Below are 12,605 nucleotides of genomic sequence, written 5' to 3'. Positions count from 1 at the left end.
GAGGTTGTTGCCCCGAAGCCTTCAAGGAGATGGGGTTGATATTGAGGAGGAGAAGGAGCTGGGGGTGAGGGTGGAGGAGAAGGAGCTGGGGGTGAGGGTGGAGGAGAAGAAGCTGGGGGTGATGGTGGAGGAGAAGAAGCTGGGGGTGATGGTGGAGGAGAAGAAGCTGGGGGTGATGGTGGAGGAGAAGGAGCTGGGGGTGATGGTGGAGGAGAAGGAGCTGGGGGTGAGGGTGGAGGAGAAGGAGCTGGGGGTGAGAGTGCAGGAGAAGAAGCTGGGGGTGAGGGTGCAGGAGAAGGAGCTGGGGTGAGGGTGCAGGAGAAGGAGCTGGGGTGAGGGTGCAGGAGAAGGAGCTGGGGTGAGGGTGCAGGAGAAGGAGCTGGGGTGAGGGTGCAGGAGAAGGAGCTGGGGTGAGGGTGCAGGAGAAGGAGCTGGGGTGAGGGTGCAGGAGAAGGAGCTGGGGTGAGGGTGCAGGAGAAGGAGCTGGGGTGAGGGTGCAGGAGAAGGAGCTGGGGTGAGGGTGGAGGAGAAGGAGCTGGGGTGAGGGTGGAGGAGAAGGAGCTGGGGTGAGGGTGGAGGAGAAGGAGCTGGGGTGAGGGTGCAGGAGAAGGAGCTGGGGTGAGGGTGCAGGAGAAGCTCCACATGTGCCGTCACCGTGCGCTGGAGCCCAGAAACCCCCCGTGTCCTGGGCTGTGTCAGCAGGAGTGTGACCAGCAGGGCCAGGGAGGGGATTGTCCCCTCTGCTTCTTCTGCTGGGACCCCCTGGAGAACTGGGGCCAGTTCTGGAGCCCCCAGCACAGGGAGGACACGGAGCTGGTGGAGAGAGGCCAGAGGAGGCCCCGGAGATGATGGGAGGGCTGGAGCAGCTCTGCTCTGGAGCCAGGCTGGGAGAGTTGGGGTGTCCAGCCTGGAGAGGAGAAGGTTCCAGGGAGACCTTGAAGTAGCTTCCAGTGCCTGAAGGGGCTCCAGGAAAGCTGGGGAGGGGCTTGGGCCAAGGGCAGGAGGGATGGGAGCAGGGGGAAGGGCTTGGAACTGGCAGTGGGGAGATGGAGGTTGGAGATGAGGAGGAACTTGATGGCTGGGAAGGTGGGGAGAGCCTGGGCCAGGGCAGCTGTGGCTGCCCCATCCCTGGGGGTGTTGAAGGGCAGGTTGGATGGGGCTTGGAGCAGCCTGGGCTGGTGGGAGGTGTCCCTGCCCATGCAGGGGGTGGGATCTAGATGGTCTTTAGCTCATGGGATGGTTTGGGTTGGAAGGGACCTTCAAGCCCACCCAGATGATCCCACTAGATCACACTTCAAGGTGCTTCCCCATCCCTGGGAGTGTTCCAGGTATCTACTATGGGTTTTGGAGCAGCCTGGGCTGGTGGGAGGTGTCCCTGCCCATGCAGAGGGTGGGACTGGATGAGCTTTAAGGTTCTTTCCAACCCAAACCAGTCTGAGTTTCTATGGTTTTATGACATTTCTGCAGAACCTGCCAGCAGGGGAGCAGGTCAGTGCCAAACACAGCAGTAACTGTGGGCTGTGGACACCTGCCCTCTTGGCTCTAAGTTGGAAGCCCCTCTGTGTCCTTGGGCAGGCCAGATGGTGGTGGCTTTTGCTTGGATCTGCATCAACCACAGTCCCTCTTCCCTGCAGCCCCTTGGATGGCAGAGAAGCTGCTTTAATCCTTCCTACCACGGAGGACCAGACCACTGATGTCCTTTCTTCTCCTTTGCAGAGGCTGAAGGCCACCTTGACAGGGTCCTCCTCCTTGAATGGCAGCAACCTGGTGGTGGGCTCAGCCAGCACGATGGTGACAGCCCGTCCAGAGCAGAGTCAGATCCTGGTCCAACACCCAGATGCCCCTTCCCCAGCTCAGCCCCAGGTCTGATGTTCCTTGGCCTGGAGCTGTCGTGGGGTCGTGGGCAAAGAGGAGAAACCTGCAGCTTCTTGCTTTTGAGTTCAGAACCTTCTGGGGGGGGTTGTTTTTTTGTTTTCAGTGCTGCTTCAGCACCAACACTCTCAGCCACCACCAGAGCAGGGAACTTCAACAAGCTGGTCATGTTGTTCAGCAGATTCTGGTGTTGGAAAAGAATGATTTCCCTCTTTTCTCCCAGCTCATTGACTGGGGTTACATGTTCTCCTCTCAGCTCCATGGGCTCCTGCCAACTCACCAAGTGCCAGCTTTCCAGCAGGATCACCACCTGCTCCAACCATGAGATGGGCTTCCAAAAAGTTTAATATCCATATGTTGCCTGACAGGACATGCCCACGTGGAGCTGCAATCCCTGGATTGTTCCAGAAGCACCATTGGCCCTCGTTGCCTTTTTCCTTTGTTCTTCCAAAAGAAAAGTTGGGAAATGGATCTTAGAGAATCATTTTTGGACCTGTTGCCTCTGAGAGCTTGTTTGGCTGGAGGTGTTTGGGGACAATTGAAGCCCAAATTCAGTTTCCAAGCAAACTGACTGCTCGAAAAAAACTGGGATTTGTGTTTTGGGAGTGAAGTGCTGAACCCAGAGTGAATCCAGATGGTTGGGAGAGTTGGGGTGTCCAGCCTGGAGAGGAGAAGGCTCCAGGGAGACCTCAGAGCAGCTTCCAGTGCCTGAAGGGGCTCCAGGAAAGCTGGGGAGGGGCTTGGGCCGAGGGCAGGAGGGATGGGAGCAGGGGGAAGGGCTTGAAACTGGCAGTGGGGAGATGGAGGTTGGAGATGAGGAGGAACTTGTTGGCTGGGAGGGTGGGGAGAGCCTGGGCCAGGGCAGCTGTGGCTGCCCCATCCCTGGGGGTGTTGAAGGGCAGGTTGGATGGGGCTTGGAGCAGCCTGGGCTGGTGGGAGGTGTCCCTGCCCATGCAGGGGGTGGATCTAGATGAGCTTTAGCTCGTGGGATGGTTTGGGTTGGAAGGGACCTTCAAGCCCACCCAGATGATCCCACTAGATGATCTTGAAGGTGCTGCCCCATCCCTGGGAGTGTTCCAGGTATCTACTATGGGTTTTGGAGCAGCCTGGGCTGGTGGGGGGTGTCCCTGCCCACGCAGGGGGTGGGACTGGATGATCTTGAAGCTCCCTCCAACCCATCCCATGGTTCCACGATTCAGACTTGGCTGAGGAAAAGCTCCAAAAAAACCTCCCGCGAAGTCTCTTTTTTTTTTTTTACCCCAACCGGAGCTGCCACCTCTCCCAAACCTTGCCTCCTGTCTCCACCAGAGAGCTACCTCGGCCAGCATCCCTCTTTTCCCACCCCTCCAGGTGTCCCCAGCCCAGCCCACCCCCAGCACGGGTGGCAGGAGGCGCCGCACGGTGGACGAGGACCCGGACGAGCGGCGACAACGGTTCCTGGAGCGGAACCGAGCGGCCGCCTCGCGCTGCCGCCAGAAACGCAAGCTCTGGGTGTCCTCCTTGGAGAAGAAAGCTGAGGAGCTCACCACCCAGAACATCCAGCTGAGCGTGAGTGTGGAGCCCCAGGGAGCTAAGAGAGCTGGGGGGTTTCTGGTCTAAGAGAGGAGAAGACTTGAGAGGGGGTGGGCATGAGGGCGGCGAGAAGGTGGGATGAGCTCTTGGTGCTTGTGGTCTGTGAGAGGGTGAGGGGCAGTGGGTTCAAACTGGAGCCCAGGAGGTTCCACCTCAATGTGAAGAAGAACTTCTTGACTGTGAGGGTGACAGAGCCCCGGGACAGGCTGCCCAGAGAGGTTGTGGAGTCTCCTTCCCTGGAGACTTTCCAGACCTGTCTGGGTGCCTTTCTGAGTGATCTGCCTTAGCTTTGGTTCTTCTCTGGCAGGGGGGTTGGGCTTGATCTTCAGAGGTCCCTTCCAACCCCCAATGTTCTGTGGTGGAGCCTGAGCCTTCACCCTTGCTCCCAAGAGAGCAGCTTCCCCACTGCTGCAGAGACCAACCCATGGGTGCTGCTCTCCGGAGCAGGATCCCTGCCTCTGTGCCTGGATTTCACTCCCTGCCTTCCTGGCAGGGGTAGGAGTGGGAGGCAGAAGCTCAAGTGCTCTTGATTTCTCTCCCTGTCCACCTCAAAAGCAGCTCCTCACTGGAGGAGCCGTGCCAGCCCAGGAACAGAGCACTCAGGCCATGGGAAGCAGCTGGATTTCATAGAATCATGGAATGGTTTGGGTTGGAGGGACCTGCAAGATTGTCTAGATCCCACCCCCTGCATGGGCAGGGACACCTCCCACCAGCCCAGGCTGCTCCAAGCCCCATAGTAGATACCTGGAACACTCCCAGGGATGGGGAAGCACCTTCAAGATCATCTAGTGGGATCATCTGGGTGGGCTTGAAGGTCCCTTCCAACCCAAACCATCCCATGAGCTAAAGAGCATCTAGATCCCACCCCCTGCATGGGCAGGGACACCTCCCACCAGCCCAGGCTGCTCCAAGCCCCATCCAACCTGCCCTTCAACACCCCCAGGGATGGGGCAGCCACAGCTTCCCTGGCCCAGGCTCTCCCCACCCTCCCAGCCAACAAGTTCCTCCTCATCTCCAACCTCCATCTCCCCACTGCCAGTTCCAAGCACTTCCTCCTCAGCCCACTGGCAGGTTGGATGGGGCTTGGAGCAGCCTGGGCTGGTGGGAGGTGTCCCTGCCCATGCAGGGGGTGGATCTAGATGATCTTTAAGGTCCCTCCAACCCAACCCAACCCATGGTTCTGTGAAACACTGCAGCTCAGGTCTTGCACCCCCAAACCCAGACACTTTGTTTGCTGTTCTTGGGCCAGAGGCACCTCAGATGAAGGCAGCAGAACTCCTGAGACCTTTATTTCCACCCAAATGAACGTCCTGCTGGTGCTGGAGGCTTCTGTCCAGAGCCTGAGTGATGCAGATTCATGTTTTGTGTTCCCACCAGAATGAAGTGACATTGCTGAGGAACGAGGTGGCTCAACTCAAGCAGCTCCTGCTGGCCCACAAGGACTGTCCTGTCACTGCACTACAGAAGAAAACACAGGGCTATCTTGGTGAGTGGTGGCTTCTCCTGGTCCTTACTACCCTTTGAAGCAGAAAGGGGAGGTTTAGGTTGGGTCTTGGGAACAATTTCTCCATGGACAAGGTTGTCAGGCCATGGCCCAGGCTGCCCAGGGCAGGGGTGGGGTCCCCATCCCTGGAGGGGTTCAAAAAACGTGTAGATGAGGCACTTGGGGACATGGTTTAGTTGTCACGGTGAGGTTGGGTTGATGGTGGGACTTGGTGGATGATCTTAGAGGTCTTTTCCAACATTCATGAGTCCATATGATGATTCAGATGTAAGATGTTAGGGAAGGAGCCTTCATCTTAGACTCTTCTCCATCACCCAACTGCAGAAGACACAGCCCAGGCCTTGGTCCTGTGTCTTCTGCTGTGGCCTCCATGGTGAGGAGGATCACCCAGGCTCTGCAAACTGGAGCTTTAACCTGGTGTAGCAGCTCTTGGAGGGCAGGCAGGACATGGGGCCTCTCCCTCTGTGTCTCCCCTTGGAATTCCCAGAAGAAATGGAGCAAGGAAGGAGTTGATCACAAGGGACTTGGACCTCCTGGAGACCAAGGAGCAAAACAGGGAATTTAGATTAAAAAATGGGTTAGAAAAACCCAACCAACCAACCAACCCCATCCCTGCTGCTCTCCTTGCCCAACCAGATGGTTGAGGACTCAGAAGGAATTGTTCCATCTCTGGCCTAAATGGCCTTGATCCAAGAAACCAGACCAGGAAACAAAAGGTGGGAAAGCTCATTAATTAGGAGATGAATTAGGATGTGGGAAAGTTCATTTGTTGGAACAAGGCAGGAGATGAATGAGGAGAAAAGGTTGTGCTGGGGCTGCTGTCCTGGTTTGAAGCCTTCCTGGTGGGAATTCTGAAAGATTTGGGGCTGTTTCTTCAAGGGGTGGGGTTGGATGGACCTGGTGGCTCGTTATGTCCTGGCTCTAATTAGTTTTCTTCCCAATCTTGGCTTGGTTTGGTCAAACAGCTGCTTGAGGAGAGGACCTCATTTGGGGAGAGCTGGGATCCCTGTAGGGATCAGCCTCTCCAGGCTGGTTTGCAGCCCTGAGGAGAAGGACTTAGGGTGTTGGGTGATGAGAAGATCAACATGAGCCATCAGAGCCAACTGTGTCCTGGGCTGTGTCACCAGCAGGGCCAGGAAGGGGATTGTCCCCCCTGAGACCCCCCTGGAGAACTGGGGCCAGTTCTGGAGCCCCCAGCACAGGAAGGACACGGAGCTGGTGGAGAGAGGCCAGAGGAGGCCCCGGAGATGATGGGAGGGCTGGAGCAGCTCTGCTCTGGAGCCAGGCTGGGAGAGTTGGGGTGTCCAGCCTGGAGAGGAGAAGGCTCCAGGGAGACCTTGGAGCAGCTTCCAGTGCCTGAAGGGGCTCCAGGAAAGCTGGGGAGGGGCTTGGGCCAAGGGCAGGAGGGATGGGCCCAGGGGGAAGGGCTTGAAACTGGCAGTGGGGAGATGGAGGTTGGAGATGAGGAGGAACTTGTTGGCTGGGAGGGTGGGGAGAGCCTGGGCCAGGGCAGCTGTGGCTGCCCCATCCCTGGGGGTGTTGAAGGGCAGGTTGGATGGGGCTTGGAGCAGCCTGGGCTGGTGGGAGGTGTCCCTGCCCAGGCAGGGGTGGGATCTAGATGGTCTTTAGCTCATGGGATGGTTTGGGTTGGAAGGGACCTTCAAGCCCACCCAGATGATCCCACTAGATGATCTTGAAGGTGCTGCCCCATCCCTGGGAGTGTTCCAGGTATCTAAAATGGGTCTTGGAGCAGCCTGGGCTGGTGGGAGGTGTCCCTGCCCATGCAGGGGGTGGGACTGGATGAGCTTTAAGGTTCTTTCCAACCCACCCCGTGGTTCCACGATTGCTCCTACCGATGAGAAGCATGTCCCCCTCATACAGGGGTGGTGGGACTCCATGACCTTTAAGCTCCCTCCCCCAAAACCCATGCCATGATTCCATCACCTGGAAAGGTGAGTGTGAAACCAACACCCTCCTGCTTCCCCCGCAACGCTCCCGCCTCCCGTCCCCTCCCACCCCGCCCCGCTCAACCTCATCATCTTCTCCTGTTGGGTTGGTTGGTTTTTTTTTTCCCCACCCCCACCTCTCTCCAACCCCCTCTTTTCTCCATCCTCCCTGGCAGCAGAAAGCCCCAAGGAGAGCTCGGAGCCCACGGGCTCCCCAGCCCCCGTCATCCAGCACAGCTCCCTCGGCGCCTCCCCCAACGGGCTCAGCGTCCGCTCGGCGGCGGAAGCCGTGGCCACCTCGGTGCTGGCCCAGATGGCCACCCAAAGGACAGAGCTGGGCCTGCCCGTGCCCTCCCACGTCATCATGGCTCCACAGTCCCAGTCTGCTGGCAGATGATGGCACCGTGTCCCACCCGGAGCTGAACCCACCACCTGGCAGCAGAGACTGAGCCCACCCGGGTCCTCCGCCGGGCCCGTCAGGAGTTTTGTTTTCTTCTTCTTTTCTTCTTCTTCATCTTCTTCTTCATTTTTTTGGGGGGAGTTGGGTTTTGGTTTTTCCGTGTCAGCCAAGGGCAGCTACAGCCTTTCTGACCCCGGGGCAACCCCTGCAGACCCTGCCCTGTCACCACCTTGTCCCCAAAGGGATGGTGCCCAGCGAAGGTTTCTCCCAACCTTTGGGTTGACCAACCCATCAACTGGCAGGGTCACCCCAACACAGGGTCACCCCAAGAGAGTCACCCCAACACAGGGTCACCCCAACACAGAGTCACCCTGACAGGGTCACCCCACCACAGAGTCACCCCAACAGTCACCCCAACAGAGTCACCCCAACACAGGGTCACCCCAAGAGAGTCACCCCAACACAGAGTCACCCTGACAGGGTCACCCCAACACAGGGTCACCCCAAGAGAGTCACTTCAACACAGAGTCACCCCAGCAGAGTCGCCCCCGCAGTCACCCCAACACAGAGTCACCCCAACACAGAGTCACCCCACAGGCAGAGTCACCTCAACACTCAAGTCACCCCAACATGCAGTCACCCTGACAGAGTCACCCCAGCGCTCAAACACCCCAACACTCAGACACCCCAACACTCAAACACCCCAGCAGAGTCACCCCAACACTCAGACACCCCAACAGCATCATCCCAACTCTCAAAACACCCCAGCATTCAGACACCCCAACCTCCACGGGGTCCCTTCCACTCTCCCAGGTCCCCTCCCACCATTTCCCTCTCTTCCTCCTCCTCCTCCCTGGCCAGATGACACCAGTTCCCAGGGCTGGGACACCCAGTCCTGCTCTCCAGGTGTTTTGTGGGGAACAACTGGTTGGTCCCAGGGATCTGTCCCCTCCTCCTGCCACCCCAAACGTTGCACCTTGGCTCAAGGAGCCTCCTCCAGCCCTGAGCTTGGAAGGGACCAAGGTTGGTCCCGTCCCACGTCGACTCCCAAGATGCCAGCGACAGGTTTTTGGACACTGGGGGAGTGTCACCAGTATAAACCAGTTTGTGGCCAGAGAAGGGGAGACGGGGAGGACACACAAGCATGTTCCTGGTGACTTGTGCTGTGGATGGTGACGTGCTGCTCTCCTGAGGGGACACGGGTTGCTGGAGGGAAGGTCCCATCCTGGGGCAGGGCAAGGGCTGCCCACAGACTCCCTCACCCAGTTGGTGCTGCTCTGGGTCGGCTGGGACCAGTTCAGAACTGGGGGAGCACAGGAACAGATCACCTAGCCCAGCAGGGGACAACATGGGGCCCGGAATTCATCATCTGCTCCCAGCTCCACGCAGATCCCTCCTTCCCTAAGGATCATCTTGACACATCACCTTGATGACCTCAAGAATGGTGGCCTTAAAGTCATGGATGAGTTGCCTGTTCCCAGGGGAGGGAGCACCAAGAAGTGTTTCCATCTCACCTGGTCTCTTCCCTCCTCATCATCATGAGCATCTTCCTCTCCCGTTGATGGAGCCTCCGTTGCTTCCCAACCAGAGCAAACCAAGGATTCCCAGAGCTTCCCAGTTGCCCAGGGCTGGTTAAAAAACACCTGGAAAGATGCTTGGAATTGGGGGTTCCTGCCTTGTTGGCCACGTGTCCCTTGGGGACTTCCCAAGCTCTGGAGATGGGAAAGGAACCTGCATGAGGTCGGGCTCTCGGAAGGCACCTCAACCAAACCCATCCATGGAGCTTCTTCAGCCCTTGGTCTTCCTCTCTACCCCCCCCAGGAGGTCCCTCCTCACCCACCTCAGGTTGCACTCGCCACTTTTGAGCCAAGTTGGTTGGTCAGATTTGCTTCCATTTGGCTTTTCCAGAACTTGGAAAAGGTTTTCCAGGAACAGCAGAACCCAAAGCGAAGCCGGAACGAGACCCTGGATCCTCCTGGGGATGGGGACCTGGAGCAGTTTGCTTTCCTCTGGTGGTGGGATGGGTCTTCTTCTCCCCCTCCCCTCTTCTTCCAGCTTTTCCTTGACTTCCTGGCATCGTGGACCACGGCCTTGCCCACCTTTGGTTCATCTCCTCACCACGCTGCTCTCCTGCTTCCTGATCTCCAGAGTCACCTGGTGTAGAACCAAGGTCACATCTGGCCCCACCACTTGAAACTCCTGGTTCAGATCCCTCAGAACCACCCCCAGACCCACCTTTTTTCCTTCTCTGAAACCGTTTCTGCCCGTTCTGACGTTCCAGCTCTCCCTGCTCTGTCTCTGCAGCCACATGGAGCTGTGAGGACACAGAGGAGGTTCAGAAGGTCTTAAAGCCACAAAACCTGGAGAAGAAGGTTGGGGTTTTGTCTCTCCCCAGCAAACCCTGACCCAGCAGGGGCCAGGACCTTTTTTATGGGGCTGGGATCTAAGGCAGAAGGTTTCCAGGAGCTGCAAGGTCCAGCCTGGCTCTGCTTCCCCTCTTGGAGCTGCTGCTGGATGCAGGTCATGGAGCTCCAACAAGGAAGGGCAGAAGACCCTTCAACTGCTCCAAGAAGGTGGGAAAATGCCCCATTTTTGCAACCCAGGGGTTTGTTCTGGGCCTCAACTCTGCTCAGTTTCCTTCAGGAGGCTTTGAAGCAAGTATCTCCACTTGCTTCCATGGCTTGGGAAGAGCTGAAAGGACAAAAATGGGTTGGAAACAGATTTTTTTGGTAGGTTGTGTCCAACAGCAGCTTCTCCTGAACCTGCTGGAAAACCAGGGGAAAGTGTTGGTGGAAAATGGGAGAGAAGGAGGAGCTGAGCTCTGGGTTCATCCCACCACTGGTTCCTTCCTTCCCTTCATGGTGCTGGTGGGGTCTGGTGGGTGAGGAGGTTTGGGAGAGTTGGGGTGTCCAGCCTGGAGAGGAGAAGGCTCCAGGGAGACCTTGGAGCAGCTTCCAGTGCCTGAAGGGGCTCCAGGAAAGCTGGGGAGGGACTTGGGCCAAGGGCAGGAGGGATGGGAGCAGGGGGAAGGGCTTGGAACTGGCAGTGGGGAGATGGAGGTTGGAGATGAGGAGGAACTTGTTGGCTGGGAGGGTGGGGAGAGCCTGGGCCAGGGCAGCTGTGGCTGCCCCATCCCTGGGGGTGTTGAAGGGCAGGTTGGATGGGGCTTGGAGCAGCCTGGGCTGGTGGGAGGTGTCCCTGCCCATGCAGGGGGTGGGATCTACATGGTCTTTAGCTCATGGGATGGTTTGGGTTGGAAGGGACCTTCAAGCCCACCCAGATGATCCCACTAGATGATCTTGAAGGTGCTGCCCCATCCCTGGGAGTGTTCCAGGTGTCTACTATGGGTCTTGGAGCAGCCTGGGCTGGTGGGAGGTGTCCCTGCCCATGCAGGGGGTGGATCTAGATGATCTTCAAGGTCCCTCCAACCCAACCCATCCCATGGTTCCGTGGTTGCTCCCACCCATGACACCTCATTGGGTGTCACGAGGTCACTCCAACCTCACCGAGGACAACGGGGAGACCCAGTGAGTGGCTTTCCCCCCCATCCCTTGTGCTCCTGATGCCACCAGTGCCACCTCCAGCATCTCCCCATCTCCCTGCCAGCCCTTCAGGCCTTCCCAAGAAGTTCTACAAACCCCTGAAAAACGGGATGTTGAAGCTCCAAACTGGGCCCAGTTCCCTCCAAACCAGTGAGGGACCCAACGTTGGGCCCTTCCATGACATTGGGCTTCTTCTCATCCACAAGGGTTGGAGCTTTCCTGTGGTCCCCAGGGTGTTTGGTGGCCCCTCGGGGTGGGTTTTACCCCCACCTTGTAGAAGCTGCTCCTGGAGCAGGTTCCAGGTCCCCATTTCTCCTGTCCCACCATGAGGAAAGGAGCCAAAAAACCTCAACTGACACATCCCCCCCATCCAGCCTTTGTCACAGGGGGTTGTCCCATCCCATCCTGGTGCCACAGGTGGATGTCCCAAGCCATAGATGTCACTTTGGGGCTGGTGGGTGAAGTTCACCCCTCCCAGGTCTGCACTTGAGTTGGTTTTAAACCTCAGAAGGAGCTGGAGGTCCCAGCACAGGGTGACTTGTCACCTTTCCAGGAGCAGGGACAGGGATGGTTTGTAGGAGGTGACTCTTCCCAGGCTCTCCAGAGAGGAGGGGACAGTGTTTTAATTAAAAGATGGGGTAGATGTGGTCTCCTCAAACCACTGGGAAGCTGTTGAGCTCTGAGGAGATGGAAAATCCCCGCTGAGCCCTTCAAAATGGTCCTCAAAAGATCCCACCAACCTCTGGGTTGGTGCCCCACATCATCTCCTCCTCCCCTCACCACTTCTGGTGGTGGTTTCTTCATGGGGATGCTGATTTGAGGTCCTGGTGAGGACGTGCCTTGGGTTTGGGGGTTAGTTTTGGTTGGGAAGAGGGACTTGGGGGCCAGTGGGTGACACGGGGTGGTGTGACCCTGTGACCTGAGGGTCGAGGTGGCTTTTCCTCCTCCTCCTCCCCAAGCTCCTTCACCTCTTGAAGGTTTTGCTGACCCTCTTGGAGGCAGAAAACCCCCACCCAAACCCTTGATTTCTTCTGCTCTAGGATGGTTTCTCCTGCTCTTCAAAGGTTCTCAAGGGATGACTCTGCTCAGCAGCTCCTCCCCAGCCCCAGGTGCCTTATCCCAACCCCCTGTGGCTTTTTTTGTGCGTGTCTTCCCCAAAAGTCCATCATTAGATGGCCCAGGATCTCCAGCCCTCCTCCTGATCCCTCCATCCTTCCTCCTGAATCCCTCCAGGTTCCTCAGAGGTGCCTGGAGAAGCCCCTCAAGGGTCTGAAGGTTGTGGTGGAGTGAGGAGAAGCCCCAAAGGTGACACCGATCGGTGGGAATGAAGGTTTTGGGGTGGTTTTTTTTATGGATCCATCTTCACTTTGGGGTCAAAAAGAAACAAAATGGCTCAAAAACCACATCCTGGGGCCACCGTGTGTGTGTGTGTGTCCAAGGGTGGTGCTGAACCCCAGGAGGACTCAGGCTCCAGCAGCTCCAACCACCATCTCCAGATCCCTCAGGATTTGGGGGTGCTGAGGGGTTGGTCAGTGCCACCTTCCTCCCCCTAAAAACACCCCAATTCCTTGGGATTTTGCTGCCTCAGGTGGGAAATTGGTCCTTTTTGATCCAAGAAGTGACAACACCCCCTACCCGGGAGGTGACAAAAGAGAGGAAGGTCCTGGGTGTGTCCGTGTGTGTGTCCCCAAGGGTGGTGCTGAACCCCAGGAGGACTCGGGCTCCAGCAGCTCCAACCACCATCTCCAGATCCCTCAGGATTGGGGGGG

At 57.7% G+C, this 12,605-nt stretch overlaps 2 protein-coding genes across 5 annotated transcripts in view; both read left to right on the top strand.

Annotated features, from left to right (window-relative positions):
- Positions 1–12,599, top strand: part of LOC127395025 (cyclic AMP-dependent transcription factor ATF-7) — a 76,216-nt gene extending 63,617 nt beyond the window's left edge. The window contains exons 9-13 of one of the 4 annotated variants that reach the window (XR_007891710.1): positions 1,717–1,863; positions 3,223–3,420; positions 4,822–4,930; positions 7,071–10,486; positions 10,670–12,599. Coding sequence is in view for 2 of the 4 variants with exons in the window: in XM_051641422.1 (XP_051497382.1) it covers positions 1,717–1,863; positions 3,223–3,420; positions 4,822–4,930; positions 7,071–7,291 (675 nt within the window). In the remaining 2 variants the exon portion in view is untranslated. Of the gene's footprint in view, positions 1–1,716; positions 1,864–3,222; positions 3,421–4,821; positions 4,931–7,070 lie in introns of all 4 variants that reach the window. The other 3 variants (XR_007891711.1, XM_051641423.1, XM_051641422.1) reach the window with 3 other exon arrangements.
- Positions 10,760–12,605, top strand: part of ESPL1 (extra spindle pole bodies like 1, separase) — a 12,019-nt gene continuing 10,173 nt past the window's right edge. The window contains exon 1 of the mRNA XM_051641385.1: positions 10,760–10,821. Within this exon, the coding sequence (XP_051497345.1) occupies positions 10,760–10,821 (62 nt within the window). The remainder of the gene's footprint in view (positions 10,822–12,605) is intronic.

The sequence above is a fragment of the Apus apus genome, chromosome 28, assembly GCF_020740795.1.
Source record: "Apus apus isolate bApuApu2 chromosome 28, bApuApu2.pri.cur, whole genome shotgun sequence".
In the NCBI taxonomy this organism is placed as follows: Eukaryota; Metazoa; Chordata; class Aves; order Apodiformes; family Apodidae; genus Apus; species Apus apus.
Note: the sequence above shows the minus strand (reverse complement) of the source record. Positions and strands in the feature narration are given on the sequence as shown.